This window comes from Solea solea, chromosome 1 (assembly GCF_958295425.1).
Source record: "Solea solea chromosome 1, fSolSol10.1, whole genome shotgun sequence".
Classification (NCBI taxonomy): domain Eukaryota; kingdom Metazoa; phylum Chordata; class Actinopteri; order Pleuronectiformes; family Soleidae; genus Solea; species Solea solea.
In genome coordinates, this window is record NC_081134.1 from 4,653,428 (window position 1) to 4,678,600 (window position 25,173).

General features: G+C 38.3%; 3 protein-coding genes across 9 annotated transcripts in view; 1 reads left to right on the forward strand and 2 right to left on the reverse strand.

Moving 5' to 3' along the window:
* Window positions 1–2,051, forward strand: part of zfyve9a (zinc finger, FYVE domain containing 9a) — a 28,602-nt gene extending 26,551 nt beyond the window's left edge. For all 4 annotated transcript variants that reach the window (XM_058622507.1, XM_058622516.1, XM_058622524.1 and 1 more), the window contains one exon: window positions 38–2,051. In XM_058622507.1, coding sequence (XP_058478490.1) covers window positions 38–199 — 162 coding nt within the window. In that variant the 3' untranslated portion in view covers window positions 200–2,051. The remainder of the gene's footprint in view (window positions 1–37) is intronic.
* Window positions 2,034–19,046, reverse strand: cc2d1b (coiled-coil and C2 domain containing 1B). Of its 4 annotated transcripts, none has more exons than XM_058622551.1 (26): window positions 18,908–19,046; window positions 17,508–17,665; window positions 15,432–15,570; window positions 14,732–14,832; window positions 14,192–14,311; window positions 13,675–13,815; window positions 13,118–13,457; window positions 12,652–12,770; window positions 11,887–11,965; window positions 11,062–11,142; window positions 10,634–10,779; window positions 10,272–10,344; window positions 9,971–10,104; window positions 9,742–9,868; window positions 9,332–9,504; window positions 9,098–9,223; window positions 8,572–8,630; window positions 8,353–8,469; window positions 8,104–8,177; window positions 7,835–7,893; window positions 7,674–7,725; window positions 7,451–7,550; window positions 7,083–7,173; window positions 6,477–6,599; window positions 6,294–6,334; window positions 2,034–6,193 (listed from the first exon to the last, which is right to left on the reverse strand). In XM_058622551.1, the coding sequence occupies exons 1-25, from the start codon at window positions 18,912–18,914 to the stop codon at window positions 6,323–6,325; spliced, it is 2,751 nt and encodes a 916-aa protein (XP_058478534.1). In that variant the 5' UTR covers window positions 18,915–19,046; the 3' UTR covers window positions 2,034–6,193; window positions 6,294–6,322. The 4 variants fall into 4 exon arrangements, with proteins under 4 accessions (XP_058478534.1, XP_058478525.1, XP_058478518.1 ...); XM_058622542.1 differs by having other exon boundaries at window positions 13,675–13,818; XM_058622535.1 differs by having other exon boundaries at window positions 13,675–13,845.
* Window positions 19,047–19,535: 489 nt separating this feature from the next.
* Window positions 19,536–24,956, reverse strand: LOC131442217 (uridylate-specific endoribonuclease C-like). The gene is made up of 7 exons (XM_058612413.1): window positions 24,843–24,956; window positions 22,777–22,876; window positions 21,432–21,543; window positions 21,215–21,336; window positions 20,765–20,877; window positions 20,112–20,265; window positions 19,536–20,036 (listed from the first exon to the last, which is right to left on the reverse strand). Exons 1-7 carry the CDS (start codon window positions 24,851–24,853, stop codon window positions 19,776–19,778), a joined length of 873 nt encoding a protein of 290 aa, XP_058468396.1. The 5' UTR covers window positions 24,854–24,956; the 3' UTR covers window positions 19,536–19,775.
* Between the last annotated feature and the right edge of the window lie 217 nt (window positions 24,957–25,173).

Consider the following 25,173-nt stretch of genomic DNA (forward strand, 5'->3'; position numbering starts at 1 on the left):
TCAGGATTTTGTCCAACATCTGTCTTGGTTGTCACAGGTGGGTTACCTGGCAGGAAGTAACGGTCAGCCTCTCCTGCCTCAGTACCTGAGTGACCTGGACAGCGCTCTGATCCCCGTCATTCACAGCGGAGCGTGTCAGCTGAGCGAGGGCCCCGTGGTCATGGAGCTGGTCTTCTACATCCTGGAGATCATCTCCTAGGACCATCTCTGCCCACATCTCTACCTAATGTGGACCTTCTGCTCCAAACTTCTTCTTGTTTTTCTTTTTAAGTTTTTTTTTTTTCCCAAATCAACCTCCTGACATCGTCTCACAGCCTCGTCCTCCATCGTCTCCCTTCAACTGTTTGCACTTGAAAAGAGCCTGAAAACTGTGCCGTGCCAGGTGTGGTAGCATTCCTCCACTCAAACCTATGCATCCAACCACCAGAGGTCGCCAGAAGGCTCAGAAGAGCAGCAGCAGCAGCAGCAGCATGTGTCTGTCAGGTGCTCCGATCACGCTGGGTCCGTCCTCATACCCACACTGTACATGTTGAACCGTGCTTTATAAAAGTAGTCAAGTGCCTATTAAAATACCACATTATTACAGTTATTATTATTTAACTGCTAATCAGCCGTGCAGTTTGTCAGAGGTAAATTAAAACAACGCATGCAGGAGTTTAATGGAACTAATGGAGACATGACATCTGGTTATGTAATCAGATTATTTTGATGGGCTTGTGTTTTAAGATAAATGCTATATTTTTTACCATGGAGCATAATTGAATATCAGATATATTTTGACAACACTAACCAGTTAAATTCAGAAGTGTAGGTTATCAGTATTAGGGGATAATCATCTGTGGATAGTTTGTTATTAACGTGTAGAGTTGCAGTGGCTCAAACTGTGGCGATCCATGAGATATTTTAAACAAATTACTAAATTGTGTAGAAATGAAGAGAATCGAAGTGAAATATATTATTTTCTAGCGCATAAGGACCTTTTTTTGTCTGATAAAAGTCAAAAACCAAGAGTCAAGTCCACAAAAAACCCATGAAATTACACCTGAGAACATTTAAAATGTGAAAACCGTGGCCTTTTTGCTTGAAAACAAAGTGAAGCGATGAATAAAAGCACTCTTCCACAGCAGCCATTTTGATGCGTCTCAGCAGGAAAAGCCTCAGGTGTTTGTGATTGAACATTAACGATGACTCTGTTCAGCGTTGATTATTTACACCTGTGCTTATTTTTTTTTTTACTGCGACATCAACATGGCTGCCAAGAGAAAGGTGGGTAAATGTTCAGATTTGCTTTATCAGACGAACGTCGCGTCAATCAAATTAACATTCTATAAAAGCCATGTTGCTACAATAATAAAAACTTTAATGTAGAGTTCATCCATAGAGAAACAAATCAAAGTATTCATTGAAGTATTAGTGTAGTAAACGCAGACCCTGAAAACAGTGTCACAGCAGTATTAGTGTACTGTGGGTATGTGTGTCCAATTTCAAGATGTGGGACACACTTAGCAGCAGGTGTGTGTGTATTTGGGCGGACCCGTCCCATCGTTACCATGGTGACCTGAAGAATCCTGACGCTTCTGTAGCACGGACGCTCTTACAAGGAAGACCGCTGGGAGAAAGTTTGGACTATTTCTCGATATTTATGAAGACAAACGAGGACAAATGACGAGCTGAGGAGGGAGACGCTGCCTCTGTGTGGTGATTTTGATTTTCTTTCTGTATTCCTTGAACTGTTGTTCTTAGTGCCTGCAGCAGCTATCCATCGAGGGGAGATGCAACAAATCTTGGCTCCCGGGCATTTCTCATTCGACGCCTGATGCTTTGCTTTATGGACAAATGCGTTGACTCTTTGTACATATTTTTACAGGCAGAACAGTCCCCCCCCCCCCCCTCCGTTACAACTCTTAACATCTGTCAAGACAGTATTACTGAAGTGAGCATCACAGACTCTTTTCTGCTGTGAAATGAGATTTCACGAGCTGCTCTGAAGTCAAAGAAAAGAAGCTCCTTTTGTCCTAAAGTAGACAATAAAAAAAGGTTCCAATGCTTTATTGATGAATTCAAACAGTCTGTGCATCAAGAAAAAGAGGAGGAAACATTTTTACTCCACTCAACTTCAAAATCATCAGTTGCTTGGTGTTTGTCCAGCAGTGGTTGGGAAAATCCCTCTCCAGGTATCTTTTTAATCATACAGAGACAATAGCTGGTGAAGATGTATAAATATATATAGATATATATAGATATATTATTAAAAACTGTATTAAAGCTGCAGAACTGGATTCTAAGCCATCTACAGGAGGAGAATCAAAGCAAGTGTCATGGCTGCTGCTGCTGCCACTGTGCGCTGGAAGACGTTTTCTCAGCAAGAAAGAGAAAAAAAGTTCTGTGTTTTTGAAGATCAGGGTTCCTGCAAAGTTGACTTCAAGCTGAATGTATTTCATCTCAAGTTGTCTGCAACTTGACGCCGTCACAGAACCTTGAAATCGACGTCATCCTGCTCCGGACTTGTCAAAACCTACGTTTGGAGACCTGGTTGATCACGGTGTTGCAGCTCCTCTGTCTGCTCTGTTCTGTGTTCTCCCTCAACAACATGGACCTGGAAAACAAACTAATCTAAAGAATGTATTCCTCCCGTTTCTGCTGTAAAATCAACAAAAATGTGTTTTTGTTTGTGTTTTTTGTGTCGCCTTGCCACCAAAACATCCCACGGTCCGTCTTTAATCGTCCTAATGTGAACTAATGTAAACCATCAGTGCAGTACGAGAGGGGAAAAAAAAGTGAGAACCAGACAATCACACGAAAATCTGCACAGGAGCCGACGCTTCATGTTTAAATTTGTTCTGCTTTCATTTATTACTCCATTTAAAGTATGTCAACTGTAGCAGAGAAATGTTAGTGGAGCCGAGGACAAACGGTCCAACAGTTCTGGGTTAATAAACCAGCGCTGGTGTCTCTGAATCGCTGTGTGACGTTCTTAAAAAAATAGTGTGAGTGAAGAGGATGTTTTCATTCTGCCTGTTTTCTGTCATCTGTTGTTTTTGGCATCATCTGCCGTGTGCAATATGTCCTTAATCCAAAAAAAAGGTGCAATTTGTGTGACTGAAAACGTAGCATTTTTCTTTTTTTTGTATTATTCAGTTGTAAGACGTTACTGTCCAAAACTAACACTGCATGCAAACAGAAACGAGCTAGAAAACAGCGGTTAAACAAATCAACTTTGCATTTTTACAGTTGTGTATCCTATTTCACTATTTTTTTTTCCCAAATAAATATCAGTCATCAGAAATGTTTGAAAAGCCAAAAAACATGTACAAATCTTTCTTTACACTACAAATGTTAGCGACAAAAATCCTGTAGTATATGTAAAATAAAAACTTATAGAAAATTGAAATAAGTGCTTTTTGTATTTAATTTCTTCTGTTCAACGTCGACAATTCACTTTCCATATTCAAAGGAAAAAAATAAAAACAAGGTATTTTAATAGACCATTTAAAGCAGGATAGAGACAATTTTAAAACAATATATTCTTGTTTCTATAACTGAGGCATTTTTTGTGAATTCAAAAAGGAGAGAAATATTTCAACAGAAACTAAAATGTTTGGTAAAAGTGAGTTCACGCGACGTGTCCGTGACAGAGATTCAGAGAAACAGAAATGTTGTGACCACACTTTGGAAAGACAGAGTTGAGGTAAAGCCGTTGGAAATGGGAGTCGTGTGATCGGCTCAGTACGTTCACTTATGGCTTTTTTTCTTTTTCTTTCAAAGCTTCAGTTGAAACTTTAAAGGGTCAGTTCACTCAACTGAATAACCCAGCTACCCCGACGCACAACTTTCTCACTTGAGGCTGCTTTATTTTGCAGCAGAGCAACGGTAACCTCGACAACCGAACAAATTAAAACTGCTGATAGAAATATTAGTTTATAAGCTGCTCCGCTGTGTTTGTCAGCTAATCTCTGATGAGGGAAAAAACCTGAGAAATTGGCACATAATCTGTTTTTTTGTGGCTTATAATAGAAAACAATGAGGCTACTAGAGAAATATATGATTCTTCATCCAAGTTGTGGATGTATCTGCTTTCTTTAAGACTATTAAACCACTGTCGGTGCTCATAACACCACCACCTGTGTTTTGTGACCCATAACATTTAAAAGTTTCCCCTTGATATGGCCAAAATAATCAGGTTAAATGCTGTAGCTTCTGTTAGTGTCCATTCAACAATTGTTTTGGAATTTATACATACTTAACAATTAAAACTACCAATCATTATTAAGCTGATGTAAAGGTTACCATGCCAGTTGAAGTCAAAACATTTTAGTTTTCCATCAAAAGTAAGTTAAAAAAGATGTCGTGACTGGTTTGTTTTAAATGAATGTTTTATATTTCTTCTTTGTAATTTGGGTGAACTGACCCTTTAAAAAACTGGAACATTCTGTAACCACACCACATGACAGAAGAACTGATGCATAGTTTTGAAAATAACTTTAAAGAAATACTTTGACACTTAGGTGAAATTTTACTTTCTGCCCGAGTCAGACTGTAGTGTCAACATGAAGGCTATTAGCTTAGCTTAGCTCAGCATAAATTACTTAGCCTGGCTAGCTCTAAAATGCTTCTTTCTTTCTTTTTTTAAATAAGAATAACTACTAAACCAAAATATAATATTTATCATTTATTTAAACTCCTCAAAAAGGTCATCAGTTGTTTTGAAAGGAAGTAGCCGCACAGCATATTCGTAGAAAAAATAGTGTTTATGGTAATTTGTAGCGATAGTGGGTCAATGAAATCAAAGTTGTTTAAATTAGCATGTGGTGCTGTTGGGCACTCTGGAGAAAGCTTTATGCTAAACTAAGCTAAGCTAATTGCATTCTGATTACAGGTGAGTATTTAACAGACATTTCCCAAAAATTTTTATTAAAATAACTTGAGTCAGCCAATGATGTTTACTTATGAAAGTGTGAATATCTGTTAAGGTTAAAGTAGTATTTAGTTTTCTGGACTGGAAATGTGAAGCTACTGCTCCTCACATGTAAGACAAGGTTTTTTAGACAAGTCTGACGATCTGGAATCACCGTTACAGATATCTGTGACGTCATTTTGACTAGTCAAAACTACAGTTTCTGATATACATAATTCACTTTTTACTAGGGAAAACATCACGTTTGTAATTCATGTGTATGGGGTTTGTCATTTTGGAAAATGATGTCTCTAATTCCAGTTTCGGAAATCTACAACTTCATTCTGACTATGCAACACTTAATTCAAGATATCCAAAAAGGACAAGTTAGATATCTTCAAATGAGGATAATTAAATATATCTTATGACTAGAAATAATGACGTAGATATCTGACACTGGAATTAAGAGATATCCAACTCTAGGTAAAAACTGAATCACAGATATCTGTAACTGTAGTTATGACGAGTAAGAATGATGTCACAGATATTGTTAATGAATATTATCCACTTGCCAAAGTGTCTCAGATTTGTGCTGTTGAGTGTAAACAAATGTGTCAAAGTGTGAAGTGTAGTGACCACGGTTTAAACGACGTAATCAAAGTGAATGGTGCCAAATAGGGAGTGTGGTCTTTAATATAATCATAACCGTACCTTGTTCAGTATCTTAATATCTTGTGAGGTGCCGCACCTGCATCTGCCTGATACTTTCACAAGAAAAGAAAGAAAAAAGAAAAACCCTGACATTTTCTTATCCCACAGCATATTTTAACCTTTCCAGTCGCAGGTTTGGCAGCTTGAGGCGAGTTCAAATATGCAGGATTTTACAGCAACAGTGATTACTTTGGTATTAGTGCATAGATACCAGAGCTGTGTAATATGAGGAATATGTACACATTCTTTTCTCTATATTATATTAACTATATTCATGTAGGGCAGCTCAACTCTTGAGCCCCTTCAACGTTAACTGTCTTCCACCAGGAGGCGCACTAATGGGTGCAAGAAAACCTTCATGGATAAATGTTGAGTGTTTTTCTCTCTGCATCACTCTGATGCTTCACGTCCCTGCAGCAGTTCCTTTGACTTCAGTGAGAGGGCGCTCCTGTGTCTAATGTGCAAACGCTTTAAAAGGTCAAAGACCTGTGAAGGTTCAAACTGTCCACACCTTCCCCTCTCCACGTCTTCTTCCTCCTCTGGGTGTTTTTGATTGAGTGCCTTTAATCCAGAAGACAAAGACCTAATCTGTCAGGAGGAAAACATTTATTATAATAAGTATAAAAACACCATATTAAATACAATATTAACAAATGACAGACATTTATTAATGTATGGGAATAATTACCTTGTAGCGTGTATATCTTGTATCATCATCTAAAGAAGAACCTTAGAGTAAAAAAAAAAATTGTTGTTTTTTAAATGATGCACTGTAATACATTATCACATGTGTCACAGTTAAAAAAAAGTAAAATACAAATACAATGAAAACAATAACAGTATAATTATCCAGATGCCAACACTGAGCTACCTGTGACTGGTCGATCACCAGCCAGCGCTCTGTGCTCGTCTGCTTGTCCTGACCGCTCAGAGGCTCCCGCAGTCGCACCTTCACTTCAACACGTCCTCCGGTGGCCTTGCGACCGTCCATCACCTGAGACGAGAGTTTACGTTCACAGGAAAACCATCACATGGGAGCTTAAAAACACATGTATGTAGAGCTGAAACGATTAATCGATGAATCGATTATTAATCGATTACTAAATTCATCGACAACTAATTTGATAATCGATTAATCGGTTTGAAGCTTTTATCATGATTAAAACAAGATTTCTGATTGTTTAAGCTTCTTAAATGTGAATATTTTCTCCGTTACTTTGCTCTGGATAACAAAGAAATTATTAAAAGTCAATCATTTTGGTTTGTGGACAAAACAAGACATTTGAGAACATCATCATTTCCAGGTTTGACGAACACCAATGAACATTTTTTAAGGTTTTCTGATATTTTATGGACCAAACGATTAATTGATTAACAAATAAAGAGAAAATAATCGACCGATTAATCGATTATGAAAATAATCGTTAGTTGCAGCTCTACATGTATGTAATATTCAGACTTAAAGCCTTAAACTCACCTCTACGATTTCCCTGATTTCACTCTGTGACTCTAGTTTGTCCATCTTCACCACGGCCGTTCCAATCGGTTTGTCGCTCCGGAAGAAACCGCTGTAAGTAAATGCACAACAACAACAAATACGTAGCATCAGTACCACTGTTTGACTCATTCTCACTTTTCCCCGGTCTGCAACACGTGTAACAGAATGGATATTTGACTCTTATAATGTCATGACTACCGACACAGCGCGAGTGGACATTAATCCAGGCGAATTCAGAGTTATCTTCAACTTTCTAAGGAAGACTTTAAACATCAATGTAACATATTTACATTGTCTGTGTGAATGTAGTTGTGCAGCACGAGGGAGCAGCTTTGTGTGTGACTCACCCTTTGTGCAGCAGCTCCAGCTTGAGGCCTTTAGAAGTCACTATCCTCCTCAAGCCGCGGTGGTTGCGGTTGATTGACAACGTGAAGCTCTGGTTGTATTCTGGTTAATAGTGACGCAGTAGAAACAGTAGAGAAATGTTGACAAAAAAAAAAATGCAATAAATCCCAACAAAACCCCCATAAGCCTGCATTTCCAAAAAGTAAATGTAACCGTGTGTCTGACCTGGAGAGTTAGTGTTCTTGATGACGGCAGTTTTGTGTTTCTGAGCCTGCTCCTGGTGACAAAATAAAAGACAATTATTAGTGTATGTTGCATCAGTAGCCTGCAGTGTGTGTGAAAAACAAACACACAAACAAAAACAGGCACAGTTTGAACTGTCTTACAGAGCTGGGGAAGGGGAAGTCAAACTTGACGTAGGCATCCAGATCGTTGGTTTGAATTCCTAAGGGAACAAAAAGTTGATCAAACTCTTTCGGTTGAAATTACATCATTTAAACCGGAAACTAGGCGACATTTAAACACAGAAACCTTTACAAAACTAAAAGTTTAACCTTTGAAATTTCAGTAAGAAAACCAACTACTAATATTTTTTTCAGGACTGACAAAGTATTGTAAAGTGAGGAGTGCTGAGGACGACTGAATGTTATTTTACCACTTGGTGCAGGAAGATTCATCCCTTTAACGATTATAACAACCATGTCAGTACTGCTCAGCTCTGGAAATATCCTGAAAGAAAGGAAAGGAGGAAAACATATCAGAATGAACTGCTCTTGAAAATAGTTAAAATTGCGACACCATGTGATGACATATTGTATTTCCTGTGTTGATTTAAAATCTCGTTAAATCTTGTTGCTTCTATTTGAGAGAATAAAGGTCAGTCAGACTTCCTGAATGTGCTTACCTGACGGTGTGGAACGACTTCTGTTCAAAGTGATATTTAGGAGGAGGCAAACCCCTCGTCTGAGCCAGCTTCAGCACCTCCAGGCTGTTCTTACAGCTCTCCGCCATCTTCTCAAACCTGGAGAATACAAACAAACATAGTGAAGGAGTCAGTGAACGCATCACAGTTGTTTTCATGACTGTGCTGTTTTAGGCACTGAGTTTTGTTCATTATACTTACTTTGTAGTTTCAGAGATGTTTCCCAGGTGTGTGAACTGCTTGGAGTGAGTCATACATTTCTAAAACGAAGGAGATCCAGAACATGTTAGTCAAGAAAAACAAAGGATTTCTGTGGCTCTGAATACATTTTAGAAAAAGAAATAGAAATATATATCAAAGCTAAAAAAAAAAAAGTCACACTGAAATTTAATCTGGGTGTGTGAAGTGTGAAGAGAATTGCAGGTATGCACATGATATTATAGATATTTCAGATTAAGAAATAGAAAGCAGGCAAAAACATATAATTTAAACCTTAAACCAGCCTTGATATCAGTATAGGACAGATTTGAAGCCTAATCTGATTATAACCCATAATTCACGCCCAGATAACTCATGTTTAGATATTTGAATATTTGTAAAGTACATTTCCAACTTTCCAATTCTAAGTTTTTTCAGCAAAAACATACATTTTCTTTTAATAAATATCAATAACGTGTTTGTGATCAGCAATCGGAGAAATCTCTCAACTTTAATCCTGCAATTTTACCTCGTACTGTTCTTTGAGCATCTTGGCCAGTTGTGTGTAAACCTGCTCGTCTTTCTCGGAGAGCTGAACGTCCCTGTGATGAACCAGGATGAAGTCTTCCTCGTCGTCACCAGGGGGCGACGGCACCTACAGACACGGGCCAGGTCAGTTATAGCTCGTAACTTGAGCATAAACCTCCACCATGACCTGATTTTAATATGATTGCACAATAGATTAAATCCACTCTCTGCTCACCGTACTGATGTCCACACTTTTCCCGCTGCGTACTGCGTCGATCATGGGTTCGAAGCCCTTGGCTGTGCGGAGGAAAGTCTTGGCCTGCTCCAAATCGTTCTTCTGCTTGGCCTGCAGTGCTGCCTTCATGTACTGCTTCTTCCGACCCTCCAGGAACTCCAGCTGCTGAACCGCTGCAGGCAAAACAAGGAGATTAAAGGAAATTTAAGGTAAAATGCTGCTAAATAATTAGAAGTACTTGCACATGGACTCTAGATATGGATAATATCAAAAAAGAGTACACAGTGAAGATAACAGATAACAGTGCTAGTTTAGTCTTAACAACTTCAGCCTTAACAGCAACAAATACAACATTTATTACTGATTAACTGACACGGCTTTAATCAGAAAGCTTTACTTTTGAAACAAACCTGTTGGGGAAAGTCCTTCCCTGTGAGTTGATCTGTCAGGTGAAGGTGAAGGAGTCCTTTTCCGTCTTTGACCTGCAGTGGAGACGTCTAACGTGGTTTTCTTTGGCTCCTCTGGAACAGCAGCAGGCTTTGACAAAAAAAACAAAACAAAGAAAGACACAAAATACTCTGTCAACACAAAAATATAACAAATAAAAAAAAAAAAAGATAATTTCCTGGAAACACTCACCTCCTCTTTCTCTTCATCGTCTTCATCTGGTGCTTCAGCAACATCGGTAGAAGTGAGCTTACTGGCTGCCTCCAGAGCAGCAATAATCCCCTGCTCAGCTCCTGTTGCTTTCTGACCTGGCAATGGAGGAAAACCTGTAATAAAGAAAGAAAGAAAAGAAACCAAAATACCTTTTCTGATTAACAGTGAAATGCTTTAAATACATTTATTTTTGCTTCATGTCTTGACAGACGATAAATTAAACCCCTATCTAATTTCACAGAGCTGCAATTATTTTGACACACGGAAAAAATAAGTTCACCTGGAGGAACTGGCAGCTCGTCAAAGTCGACTGGTTTTCCTGCTTTATGAGCTCGGATGGCACTCTGGTATTGCTGCAGCAACAGAGATGTGAAATGATTTCACACAATTATAACTACAATATTTATTCACAACACAGTTTCCCTTACATTAGGATGCAACATAGTATTTGGGGACGTGATTTGTTGTTGGATTTTCGCCCAGAGCAGTACAGAGCTTTGAAGTTGGGAATGATGGTATATCTTTAGTTTCATAGATATCAAATAATGGTCATTTGTATCTAATATTTTACACTTATGATTAAACAAATCAAATTTTGATTCTCTAACAGGACATCAACGGGAGAGTGTGAGGTCAGCGTACCTTAGCAATGCGGTCATGCATTCGTGCCTTGCGGTCATTTCCACTGGCTTTGGCTTGAGCAGATGCCTCCACATACTTGGCTAGTCTCTGCTCAAGGGCCTCCAGCACGTCTTTGGGAGCCACAGGAACCGATGACGCTGCAGGGGCTGAGACATGACAAAAAGGTAAGATTGTTTTATAGTTTCTCAATAAAGAGATTTCACCAAAAAAAGCTCAACTGTGTCTAAAGCAAATGCAGAGTTTCTCCTATTCACACTTAAAATATGTGAGAAAATAGTGGCTGAGAACACAAAATTACAACAGTGGAGTTTCTCTCCAATCCTCTGTTCTTTAGACATGCTCACACAAAAGTCACCTCTAATCATAAAACTAAAGATGACTTAGAAACTTAAAATAGACTTGATGAAAAAGTGTTGAAATAATAACACCTGGAGCTGCAGGGGGCTGCGTGGCCTGTGTGTTTTCAGCAGAGGAAGGTTCTGTCAGTGGGGCAGAGCTTGCGTCTGAAACTACACCACAATAACAGGAGATGAAGCGTGTTAGACAGAAACAGATACTGCAGATAAAAAACAAACAAACATCAGAACAGTAAAAATGCGTTGGGTTAAAATATAACACTTTTTGAATGTGATGAGTTGTTGTTCTGCTTGTTCAGTGTTTTTTTGTTGCCCTTCCAATTGTAATGGTAAGTCCATACAACAGAGATAGACATGCTGTTTAGTTTTAAATTACATTAGTGTAGTGATGGGACGATACAGGACATTATTGCATATCGTGATAAAGAGGACTTACAGTAATTTAATCTTGGTGGATTTAAATTCTGAATGGAGAAAAACATTTATATTTTACATGAGTGACTTAAAAATCCCGTCTACAGTCCTTGTGATTTATTATTTTGTGTTTTTTGATTTTTTTATGTGCCACAAGGGGAAACTGCATCTTTCCTCATGACTTATTAAGATATTAAATGTATTATTTCTCACTAAAAAGATATGTATCCTGTGTGTGATGTTTCTGACCACCCTATGTGCTGACAGAAGGCTACGCCTGTTTAAGTTTAAACATCAAACATAAATTATATTTTTCAGTCGTCGCAATATCGTGAATTGCAATTATTTTGGTCAGAGTAATCCCAATGTGAGATGTTTGAATAGTCCCATGCCAACATTAGTGCCCAACTTCTAAAAAATGCATATTTAAAGCGATTTAAACCTGATGCTAAAATGTAAAGAATGTATAGAAGGTTTCCTCACGCTGGCCTGGAGGAGGTGGAATGCCACTCAGGTCCACTTCTTGTCCTTTCTCCAGTGCCTCAATAACTGGATCGAATTTCTGCACAGAAATATAGGAAGAAAAAAAAAAAAATACCAACGGTGTCAAACATAATGATGGTCTTTGTCAGCATCCAAATTGTTGGGAAGTTTCACATACTGTGAGAGGAAAACCCTGCACTCATAGTCTGCAGTGACACACCCACAACAAGAGATCACACAAATAATAATCTGTCAGAAACTTAACCCAATCGAAGACTGTTTTTTTAAATTTATAATTTATCTCAGGTCCACAAAGCTGATGTGCAGACTTTTAATTATACCGTTAATTAACAAGTTTCACACTGGCCCGATGATAGTGTGGTAAAATGAATTTGGTAATTATTTATCGCTATATCTAACACATTTTTGTCAGTGTAGGACAACTCCTAGCGATAATTTAAATATGCTTACAACCAGATAAGCAACATAAAATTCCATTAGAAGGAAAAAATACTTATGAGAAATGTACAAAAAGTTTTTGTTAATGTCTTTTCATATAAATTAAATTAAATTAAATTAAATTAAATTAAATTAAATTAAATTAAATTAAATTAAATTAAATTAAATTAAATTAAAAACTTTTCAAGACCAACAACTAATCCGTCCACAAATCACAACAGTGCTGGTGTAAATGTCTGCACAGGGAAAGACACAGTGTCTTAAATTTAAACAAATCACTGAGGTCTGTAATCCGAGATCACTCACCTTACTGGTCCTGAAGAAAAGTTTCGCTTGCTCCACGTCTCCCTCTCTCTTGGCTTTCAGAGCTGCCATCTTGTATTCTTTCTGCCTCTCCAAAAGCATCGCCTTTGTCGCCTCGTTCGCTGCAGATTCCATGGACGACAGACACTCAGCAATTGGCTCAGTAAAAGGCCACATTCATAAAATATTCAGCAGCCCCACCCTCTTTTTTAAATATGCTGTATCTGCCTCTAAGATAAAAGATGAAAACTAAAAATAAAAATTGATAGTAAAACATATTAAATTTAAGATATTGCATATAAAAGAGTTCAGGAATTCCCATTGGCAGTGTTTTAATTTCTACGGCAGTGTCAGAGTATGAAACAAAGTGTTTGTGTTGACTGAATTTGTCATTAATAGTCATATAACTAACCAAATCAAACCTTATCTAATATGACTAATATAAATGTCTATTCCAGGACAAACTGACCATCTGTGTGACTGGTCTGCAGCAGGAGAGCAGGTTCCTCTGGCTGCTCCTCTGGAGAGGGGACGCAGCTCAGGTGAGGCGTGGCGGTGGAGGACGACTGCTCCTCTTCAGTGGTGGGTGTGATGATCTCTGGCACGCCAGGAGGTGGCGCTGTGGCCTCAGGCTCCTCCTGCTGATCTGATGGAGTGGATTCGGGGTGAGAGGGCACAGGGGGAGCAGGTCGTGCGGGGACAGTGGGACGAGAAGCAGTGCTGGGGGCTCCAGTGGCAACAGGAGGCGGGATCTCTGCCTCGCTCACAGACCTTCCCTTTTTCAGGTCAGTTAACATGGACGCCAGTGTCTGTAGACACAAACTTCAACAGTTAGCTTGATGCAAAATTATGTACACATCTTATATAATGACAAAGGATTTGGGAATTCATTTTAATGAGGAAAATCCCAAGAGAATCCAGGGAGACACAACTCAATTTACCACAACAATAGCTTGGTGTAAAAACAAAACAAATTATTAAAAAACATATGACTGTATCTTCTCATCAGGCAGTATTCTCACACACCTTCAAACCACGGTCGAACCTCCTGGCTTTAGAAGCCTCCCCTGCACTCTTGGCGTTCTGTAAGGCCGTCTTGTACATGGCCATCCTCTCCTCTAGGGTGTGCTGTAGGCTGCCGGGGGCCGCTGAGGAGACCTTTGCTTCCTGCTGTGGCACCGCAACAAACGGAAGATACTATAAACACGTGTTTGACGACATATTAAACATCGATGTGAGGGTAAGGAATGACTCAACGTGTAAAACTGTGGGTTGACAAATGAACATATTTGTCACAGAAAAACAGTTCGAACACCAGCTCCTGCACATCCATGTTTTATTTTTGATCACTTTTTTAAAATAGTTGTCAGGTGTTCAGAACTTTTTCTGAAGATGGAAACGCGAGAATTACGAGAATACACAAGTTTACCAGCAATAGTAAATAAATATCTCAAGTCTAACTATTTCAAAAGTCACAGTCTACACGATTACACGAGGTACACGGTTGTTTTGAGGTAGTTACACAAGAAAATGTGTGTTGTACCTGAGGCGGTGGCGACACTGGTGTTTCATCTTTGGAAATGTTGACAGTGGCAGGAGTTGTGGAGGAAACAGTTACGTCATCCTCAGCTTCGCCCTCACCCACCACTTCCTGTAGCTCTGCCTGATGAGGGAAAATACAGCATCTGATCAACAGCCATCTTCTGATTGATCATATTAGCGGCTGAGGTTCAGAGAACACGTGAGACCGCTTTCCGTTGTCAGGTTTGGTAAAAACCTGTAGTTGTTTGACAAATTATGTGCAAATGAAAATAAGACCAAAACAATAAATCAGCAGCAGTTTATGGAATTTTTGAAAATGACTGCTGTGTTTGCTCATAGGACTAACACCAAGAATTAAAGGATGTGATCAACATGACCAAGACAGTGGGAAACATCCCTGCACAGGCGTCAACTGTGTAATATACCTGATTTGCTGTGATTTGAACCATCCAGACTCCTCAGATTAACATAGTGGATATTTGTTGGATGTCTACTCTGCATCAAAACATGCGACTGGCTTAAAAGACTACTTGACACGAACCAAAAGATCTTCATCGTCTTCCACATTTTCGTCATCTTCATCGTCCACGTCCCTCATACACTCATCGGCCATTTTTGCGATGTCTTCCATTGGCAAAGTGCCTACAACACAAAGACACATTAGTTAGTTAATTAGTTTATTCAACTGAGTTAAACGTGTGACATCAACAGCTAGTTATGCGTCACTTTTAAATACAAATAAATGTTTGTAACAGGAGTTCACACAATGCTGATTAAGCTCCACACATCTCTCTCTGTTTCTCAGTATAGCAGTATTGTGTTTCCATCCCCATGCTGCACACCAACTAACTAACTAACTACCTAACTTACTAACTAATAAACTCACAGAGGAAAGGCGGAAGCACAACAGCCACGCTAGTAAAGCGAGACATCTGCTTGAATATGGACCTTGAGTCATCCTTTCATAAAACTCTGCAGGCTCAACTGAAGAGTGGGGAAAGTTTGATTTCGCCGTTTGCCTCACTGTACTGCTTCCCTGTCCAGGAGCAAAGTATCCACAGCAGTATGTATGTCTTCTTCTTATAATAATAATTTATGGCAAGCTATAACACAGTTTGTGGCCATGGCCTCAGTGAAAATCTCACCATTTATGCAAATATTAGTCTAAACATTAAAATTAAAAAAATAATAAGTGTAGAAATAAGTGGTTTAAGACTATAAACCATAGCCCGTGTACTCACTCTTGCCCCTCTGTTTGGCTTTCTCTCTGACAGCTTTACTTCCAGTGATAGAAGCAAGTTCATCCTCCAGGTCTGAGTCATTCAGATTGTCCTCCTGCATTCCCATCATCATCTCATCAGGGTCGACAAACAGACCAAACTGAAACCAGAGAGCACAACATCAACTTCACTTCCCCCCTCCTCCTCAACTATCAAGTACTTTTACTGCACCACATTTCCTATAAAAAAAGAAAGCCTGATATTAAATATATATCTTTCTAAAAGAAAAGCCACATTTTTCCTAAAGAATTGCACCACCAAATTACGAGTTTACAAAACTGGCTGAACAAGAAAAGCATCAGGTCACTGACTTGTTACAAAAATATGCAAAAGAACATTAGACTGAAATAAACGCATATTTAAGAAAAAATTAAAATAAAACAAAATAAAATAAAACAAATCCTGGCCCTTGAACACCCATACCGCAAACAAACATGGTAAAAGAACGGGAGGGAAAGGAAACAAGGTTCCTCTATGACAAGATGCAAAGGGATGCAAACAAAACACAACAAAATAGATGCACACAAAGATAAAGACAATGAACACCCACACATGAAAATGGCAGCGGAAAAAGGAGGCCGCTGCATTCTCGAGGAAATCATAATTTACTTTAGAAAACTATAATCTGTGTGTGTATATACTGTCCATAAAAAAATTGTTATTTCTTTAAAATTGTGCCTGCTGGGATCAAAGGTCAAAGAAATCACTCATAATGTTGCTCGGGCTTCGACTGCTTCTTCCTCTTTAGCCAGAATTTTCATGCAAAACCCATCCCGCAGGTTTGTGAACATGAAACATGATACATGAAAAATGCAGTTTGGCCAGGAATGTCGTACTACTATGGCTATTTTTAAGTATTTCAAGTAACCATGGTGACAAAAATCAAGAAAAACTGCAAAAGAAATTCCAACTGTAAATTATTTCAGTTGGATTTTTTTCCATTTGTTGTTCTCCATTAGTTTCTTTTCTTTTGGGGGAATTTTGGGACAATTAATGTTGAATGTTGAAATGAAAAAAATGACAATACCTGATGGTTCTCTCGCTACGTTGGCTATCAGTCAAATTTCCTATTGATTTAAAAAAAAAAAAAAAATTGTTTTGCCTTTTAGAGCAATTGATGGACAAGGTCCACAATACATGTGTGACCTTTTTACCCCATACGCGATATTAAACCGCTTCTCGTTTGTGTCTCTGCGTCTGACTGATTCAGCTGACCAGCTTTTTGAATTGTCCGGTGGCTTGTTTTTTAATCATTTTAATGGTATGTTTTTATGCGAGGTATTTTAATCGTTGTGTTATTTAATTGCACTCATCCTGTCTTATGCCAATCTGCACTTTAATTGTTAAAGCACTTTTTTTTTTATCTGTGAAAAGGGCTATAGAAATAAAGTTTACCTACTACTTACTTACAAAAAGTAAACAAAGGATTTTGATTACATTTTCTGGTGATGCAAGTTATGACCCAAATAAGGAAGCAATTCCATTTTGCTGGTGATCTATCTGGATACAGAAAGTGAGCGGTCTTGGTGAAGGATTTAAGGTGCTTTATCTGTTTATTAAAGTAACCTGAAGATCACTGATGATCTCACTCTCTGCCCAGGGACAACAGGTGAATATGATATTTCACATAAATCTGTATAATATCTGTATTTTCTGTTGTCCTTGTTAAATAACCAGTGATAAAATAAACAGATTTTGATTAAATTTTCTGGTTATGTAGGTTATGGCCCAAAAAAGGAAACAATTAAATGTTGGTGGAAATCTTTTTCTGGTGTTCTTAGTAAAGGTTTGTGGATTGTAGGTGCTTTATCTTGTATGCAAGTAACATGCTCACCGTCTACCCAGGGACAGGTGAATATGATATTTTACATACATCTGTAATAATAACAGTTTACTGCCTGTGCTTTTACCTGAGTGGGGCTAAATGTAATGAAGGTTATGTTATAGCTCAAAAGTAAAGAAAGGGTGAGAAGTCAACAGCTAACACAAGCAGATAGATGTTTGTTGATTTCAAACATTAGTAAACAGCTGTTCTACCTGCATGGCAGCAGCAGCGCCCTGGCGTCTGGGCTGTGGAGCTCTCTTCTTTTTACCAAACATGTTGTTGTTGTTGATGATGATGACGATGATGGTGGTGGTGGTTGGTTGGTTGCTTAACAAGCCCCTCGGCGACTCTCCAGTGAGCCAAACGACGCCTAAAACACGAACACGTCCATTAAAAGCTGGTTGCCGTTGTTAGCAGTAGCTGTAGTTAGAATCATGTGAGCGGTTGTCAGGTGGCACACACACACACACACACACACTGACAACGATCTGACAACTCGACTGTTAGCCGTTAGCTAGCCATGCTGCGAGAGTATGACCGTTAAAAAGTTAATTTGTGCACCGGAAGTCGTCTGTTTCCGTCGCGGAGAATTCCGTGTGTCTGTTCGTGTGAATGCCTGTGTTTACCTGCTCGATCGACACTTCACCGAAGAGTTTTCACAACAATTGTCTCATGTCTGCGGCTTGAGATTGACATAGTAATAAATGTTGCCCTGCGCATGCGCAGAGCCAGGGAGCGTCCCAACCTCATTTGACCACGGTTGATTTTTCTCAGAGCTATGACTGTCAGGCACAGCACGACTGTGTAACACGACTGTGTAACACTACTCTCTAACACTGTAATACTTCTGTGTAACACTGTGTAACATGTTGTAACGCTGTGTAACACCACTATGTAACACTACTGTCTAACACTGTAATACTACTGTGTAACATTTTGTAACGCTGTGTAACACCACTATGTAACACTACTGTCTAACACTGTAATACTACTGTGTAACATTTTGTAACGCTGTGTAACACCACTATGTAACACTACTGTCTAACTCTGTAATACTACTGCGTAACACTGTGTAACATTTTGTAATGCTGTGTAACACCACTACATAACACTACTTTCTAACACTGTAATACTACTGTGTAACACTGTGTAACATTTTGTAAACACTGTGTAACACCACTATGTAACACTACTGTCTAACACTGAAATATTACTGTGTAACACTGTGTAACATTTTGTAATGCTGTGTAACACCACTGCGTAACACTACTGTCTAACACTGTGTGTAACACTATAATACTACTGTGTAACACTACTGTGTAGCGCTGTGTAACACCACTGTCAACATTACTGTGTAACACTACTGTACACTACTCTGTAGTGTATGGAGTATTGGAGTTGACAGAATAGAATACAATAGAATATAATAGAGTTGACCAGAATAGAACAGTATAGAAGGGTTGAATATAATACAATATAATATAACATAACATAACATAATATAATATAGTTATAGTTATATAGAATACTCTTCTTTAATGTCCCTGAGGAACAGTTTAGTCCAAACAACCTGGACCGTTAAAGCTTTCTCGCAACTTAAATTTATACTTACTACACATCAGCAAAAATAAAGTAGCAGTAGTAAAAGTACTCAGAGTAAATGTTTTGTGCTTGTTAGGAAAGATGGAGTGATAGACCAGTCACATTTACTTTCTTCCTACTTTCATAATTAAAAAAGCACAACAATGAAGTGTTGGAGCAATAACTTTTCAGATGGGTTTAAAAAATCACACATCAAAGTTTCTGCAACTTTCCTGGGCAGATCAAAGAAGGCAAGACAGAAAACAAACAGATCAAAGGCAACAGCAAGAGAACTGTTGCATTTTCTAGGGAAATACACATTCTAGTTTTGAATTAGGTCATTTGAATTAGAAACTTTTCTTTTATTATTAAAAATTGTGTGGTCTACCTTTTTTTGTTGTGACCTCTTAAACCAGGTCACTACAAAACTATCTTTTGTATTTCCAGTTTCTTTTTTGTTAGTATTTATGAATTATACTTTCAGTTTTGTTTCATCAGCACTACTGCTTCCTGTGAGGTCTACCTGACAGACCAAAAATAGGGCAAAAAACCCCACCAAATGATGGCATTAAAAAGAGTCTTAATATGTTGTCCTCGTTTTAAATCTCTATAAGCTGTTAATTAAGATTTCAGGCAGGAGAATAAACATGTCAACACTAGATTGTAAACACAGATATTTTATTATACAGTAGTATATAAGAATACATAATAGTTTGTTGAATAAAAAGTTACATTCCTTCCATGATATAAAAGTCCAGAACAGGGATTATAGGCTACAGCTTGTTAGAAATATGTAAAGCCTGATGTTTAGTGCAAAGAACATGTAATCCAGTTTTGTTTTGAGATTATAGTGCAATGAGAAATCAATTCAGAGATTAACAAAAATGTAAACTGAACTATTACAAATCCCGGTGGTTGCTGCTGAGCAGTTTAGGGAAAGATGTGCCGATGGATTGGCCGTGTCGATACACGACCAGCTCCAGCACGTACTCGTCCACTTTCACCACCACAGACGTCATCTTCTCAGTGGACATGAGGAAGACGATGGTGAAGAGAGCAACCTCGAACTCTGGACTGACACCAATGAACGAGCCGCCAACCGGTTTCACTAAGCCCTTCCAGCTGAACTGTAGGTTCAGGACATGGTCGTCTTCATCAGGCTGTAAATAAGGATATTAATAAAATGTAATTAAGGGAGAAAAATGATTATATACACAGTCTGCATGTGCTCTTACTGTATTTTTGTTGTCTCTTGCTTTGTAGCCTTTGTAGTCAACATGGTCGTGTTTTTCCTGCAGGTAAAACTGGACCCAGTTGTGCAGACCCATGATCTCCTGGCCGTATTTGGTTTCTCCAACAAACACATGTTCAAATCCACAAGAGTCTTCACTAAAATGAAGGAGAAAAATCACTTTGTTGAAAGATTAATTTCTCATTAGTCCAAAGTTTTTTTTTTTCCTTCTCTTATCCTCTGTTTTCTCTTAGCTGTGTTCCAGGTGAAACTATGTGCTTCTCTTTTCATTAATATGAAACATATGCTAAGATAAGACATGCTAAGTGAAGATTAGGTCGGCTGTGTGACAAATCAACAATCCAATTAAATTCATTTCTAATATGAAAGTCCCATTTTGACCTTGGAGACCCTTGATACTGACCTCTAATATATAGTTACCCTATTAATAGTTTAATAGGAATATTGTGATAACAATTTAACATAACTCCAAAAAAATGGACTTAAAAGCTCCAGTATAATGGCAACTGCGCTTGAGGCGACAAAGACAAAATGAACATTTCAAAGCATGTTTTTAAAGTTTCTCCTCTTCATACATTTTATATGTCAGAAAATGGAGGCTGAGAACATGTTTCATCCCATTGTGCTGAAACATACCCTCCACTTCTGTCCCGATGGTAGAGGCGGAACCAGATGTCATACAGCTGCCGTTTGAAATGTGAACGTTCTGATGGTGACTGGCCCTTCCTCACCAGATACTTGTGAGCACACTGTAAAGAAGACAGAATAGTGCAAATACAGCATAATGATAGTTAGGTTTCCCCATAGCTTTGGATAAAAGCGTCTGCTAAATGACATGTAATGCAATGTAATGTAATATTACACTGCAGTAACTGCTGCTGGCTAATCTGATCTACTGGACCTCTTCTACAAGACTTTGAGAGTACTAAGTAGGAGGCCAGGTGAAAAAAAATCCCTGAATATTCACATTCAAAGTGACATGAATGAGATTCTAATGCAACGTGGATGAAAAAATAGCTTTATTAATAAATACAAGTATCTCTAAATGTTTGTGTGACATGTTTCTTTACACAGATTCTAAAGCACCTTCATGACGTCTGTCTCCATGATGGCGTTGATGAACAGCTTTGTCTCCTGCAGCTCCTCTGAAGTGACCCTCTCTGACACACCAGTGGACATCTCATAGTTGTCCAGCAATTTGATGAAATCTGCGCACAGAGGACAAGAACGTGTTTGTGTACAGTGTGGAAGAGAAGATTTTAATGTGTAAAAAAGAAAAAAGAAAGAAAGAACTGCTTCTTACGTGCATATGTCTCGATATGCTTGAGTTTGTCTTCGTTGACGTATGAGAAGAGCGGAGCCCTGGCTCTGTCTTTGGCATAGTTGCTTCCCTGAGGCACGTAACCTGCCCTGCCCTGGACAAACACACACACACATACACACACATCAGCAAGTGAGTGGATATGGTAATTTGATCCCGCACAATGCAAACATACTGGAGCCCTAAAATAACTACAACCAAGGAAGGTAGGAAGGAAGGAAGGAAGGTTATGCAGCCCCCCAATCAATTTAATACAGCCAACCACTTAATATTAAGTTAAAATTAGTTATTTCTGCATGTTTTTTTATTAACAGATTCATTTTGCATCATAAATGTGTTTATATGATCAACTATTTATCATTCCATAGCAAAACAAAACACCTTTATGTTGAAATTATGTGAAATATCATAAGAAATATTGTTATTTCTATATCTTTTTCTAAAAAAGGAAGGCCCTCTACTTTTGTCAGTAGAGGGCCAGTAGACTGGCCCTCTACTGACAAAACTAGATACTCAGTGGCCCCCAGGTCATTTGAGACCCCTGCTCTATGGGATCATCACCAGGAGGAATGGTTTACTGTTCTTATGATGGAAGTCATTGCAAAGGCTGTTGGAAATGCAGTGTTGGGTTATTTCTGTAACAACTGTTATTGTTGGTGTCAGAGAAAAAGTCAGGGAGTCACACAAAAAGAAACACCTGCAGAACCTGCAGAACATATCAACCAAAATCGATCATAATCACACATCAGGCATTGGCTGCACTGATTTAGAAAGATAGACATCACCAGAAAATTCAGTAATCCAGATGTTTCATTTAATTTGTGACTTATGCTCCTGAGAGGCAGAAAAACTTACCCTTCTTGGAGACATTACAAAATGTTAAGAAATAATTCCTAATTTGCAGCATATATAATATCTATGTACATGTATATAGGTGAATGTATACTGTATGTATATTAACCTTACCATGATTTAACAGCTCAGGCTGCTGCTGCTCTAATGATGTGACAAAGCTCTGGACTCTTTAATTCCAATCAATCAGTGTTTCTAAACCACAGTCAGTGTGATTATTGTTGGTGAACATGTGCATCACTATACAGCCACAGTAGGTCATGTTTTAATGGCTGCTTCCTGCATGATAATGATGCTCCATGTCACACAGCGACAGTGTGAGACTTGTCTGCTGCTGATAAATCTGCAGAAATAAAACCCTTATTTCCAACATCTTGTGAAATTCAGCAGATGAGACAGGACTTGCAAATAGCATCCTTTATTGTTGACTGAGCGTTTTGCATTCCACAGAAGTAACGATAGCAGTTTTACTGACCTGGGGGGAAATGATGTAATCAGACCCTGGTGTGAGGCGGTTGCTATCCAGGTGCCAGAGTTGGTTCAGCACTTCAGTGAGCTCCTGGTCAGCCTGTCGACTTTGAGAAGGAAAAAAAATCATAGTAACAAATGGACAAAGTGAAAGAAGTAGTGGTAGAAGCTGTGACTAAATAAAAACAGTGTTTCCTAGTGATAATTTAATTTAATTTTTTGTTCTGTAGAAAAATAAGTTAGCGATAAGAGGTTTTTCAGAGGATGTTTGACGGCTGTGTCTTTTCATGTTTCCCAGGTTGACGTTTTTCTTTTATTGTTAATTGTTAATAAAAGTGGGACAATAGCATAGAACGAACATGAGTTGAGAGTTTTAACTGGTGCTGATCGATCAAGAACGTGTTAATCTCATCTTTGTGGCCTTTCACACTTCTGTGTTCTGTGTCAGGAAAACCAATAATGTTTCATGTGGACATAAAATTAATCCTATTTTATTTGTACATTCTGGGCTAGAGATGAGGAAAAACATTCAGGATTTGACTAATATTATATAACATGATATGAAAGTTAAGGTTCAGTTTCCCCCAAATCACTTGAAAAACTTAACTCACCCTACACTTTATTGGTTTTATTTTAATGCTAAGGAGGAATAGTATCAGAACACAAACAGCAACGTTGCAGTGTAAATTGATTTCTGCCATTTAATTAATCAATGAACGTGCAGTTGATACATACACACCAAAAACTAATTTATAGTTTCTGCATAGGAGCTCCAAATCACTTATTGAAGCCATAATGTTCTAAGTCATGTATTGAGCCTGTGCAACCACTGGGGGCGCCCTGTTGTGCTGCTGTTTTGCTGCAGGGGTTTATTTGAACATAACAGAGACAACTGACCTGAGGGGAAACCACCACCAAACTACGTGACCACACCTTCACCACACCACAAACACATCTGCATGACTCTAAGTAACAATCACAGCTGGAAGAGAGGCCCAAAAGAAATATTAATATTTATCACAACATAGATTTAAATCAAAGATTGATGTTTTGACTCTGAAAGAAGTTACAGAAACCAGTTGATTGTGTGTGTTTTTCACTTCTTTATGAGGAGAAAACAACAAATAATTTTGCACATTTAAGGTAAAGGTCTCCAAACATATGTTACAAAGTATGTTTGTGCTAATTAATATTTGTTATGTTGCTACTGAAGGGGTTCAATATTAACATTGTTTAATTGTCCTGTCCAAGTATGTTATTATATACGATTTCTAAAATAGAATCTAATAAAATAGTCTCTATAGAAATACAGTAATTCCCAACGACAGCGTGGACTGTGTAAGTAACACACAAAAACAAGTTGTGAATCTTTTACCAAACATATCTCTTGGAAATTACTATTCATAAATAAATGGCAGTAAAAAACTGTTTGTTTGTCAAGTCATAAAATATAGAGAATATAATCTGAAGCCATGATCAGTGTGTCCAAAGGTCAATTTAAATCTTTCGGTTGATTCAATCTCCTCACACTTGTAGATAGTTTTTTTGGGAACTGCATTAACATTCAGGAATTACAATAAGTGAAGCACCATTCCTGTGATACAAAAGAAGCAGAGTTTAAAGTGAAAAAAAGAACCAGATGACAGGAAGTTGACACAAATTCTCTGTTCTTAATTTAACTTGGGCACAGATGTGGAAAAAATCCCAAGACAGAGCAGCTACAGACTGTTTTACTGCCTGGTTCTAGAGGAATTTATGTGCTGATGATGTTGTTCTCTTTTGTAGCTGTCTGATTACTAACAGACTCTGCTGCATCCAAACAACATGAAATCCCCCCCCCCCCCCAAAACATTGAAACCAAAACGTTTTTTCAACTATTTACCAACAACAAATAGCATCAGTGTCACATTACAGGGAAGTCAATGTTTACATCACACATTTCACTCCCTTGAATAGAGACATTGTGTTGAGAAGAATTTCACCCAGTCCCAAACAGCATAAGATCAACAACAAAAACTTATTTAAAGATAATTTGTTCTTAATTATCTAATTTATTTGATCTTGCATACTCACCCTCGTGCCATGATTCCAGGAGTATGTTACTCTGACTTCTCTTTTTCTCAAACGACATATGACAGTTATCTGAGGCCTCACTCATCAACTTTCTAGGGGAAACAGCCAATTACAAGGCAGGAAAAACGTCAACGCGCCGCCCCCTGACCACGCCCCGCCTCCTGTCACAGTACAAGGGCTGACTGTGACTGTGAGATAGACACTTAACCCCATGTTGCAGTGTGTGTGAATGACTAGATCTATATAAATACAGACCCTTACCAACTCTTCTTCTTCTGATTTTATTTGGTAGTAACGAGTAACAAAGATAGTTAGAGGAAATATAATTTGT

Excerpts from the sequence above, each read along its gene's own strand:
- cc2d1b (XM_058622535.1), bottom strand. Across the intron at positions 7,174-7,450 it reads CTGGAGCTGCTGCACAAAGG|CGGTTTCTTCCGGAGCGACA; the intron begins GTGAGTCACACA and ends ATTTACTTACAG. Across the intron at positions 6,600-7,082 it reads AAATCAGGGAAATCGTAGAG|GTGATGGACGGTCGCAAGGC; the intron begins GTGAGTTTAAGG and ends CTCTCGTCTCAG.
- LOC131442217 (XM_058612413.1), bottom strand. Across the intron at positions 20,878-21,214 it reads TGGAGACAGACGTCATGAAG|TGTGCTCACAAGTATCTGGT; the intron begins GTGCTTTAGAAT and ends TCTTCTTTACAG. Across the intron at positions 20,266-20,764 it reads CATCGGGACAGAAGTGGAGG|TGAAGACTCTTGTGGATTTG; the intron begins GTATGTTTCAGC and ends CCTTCATTTTAG.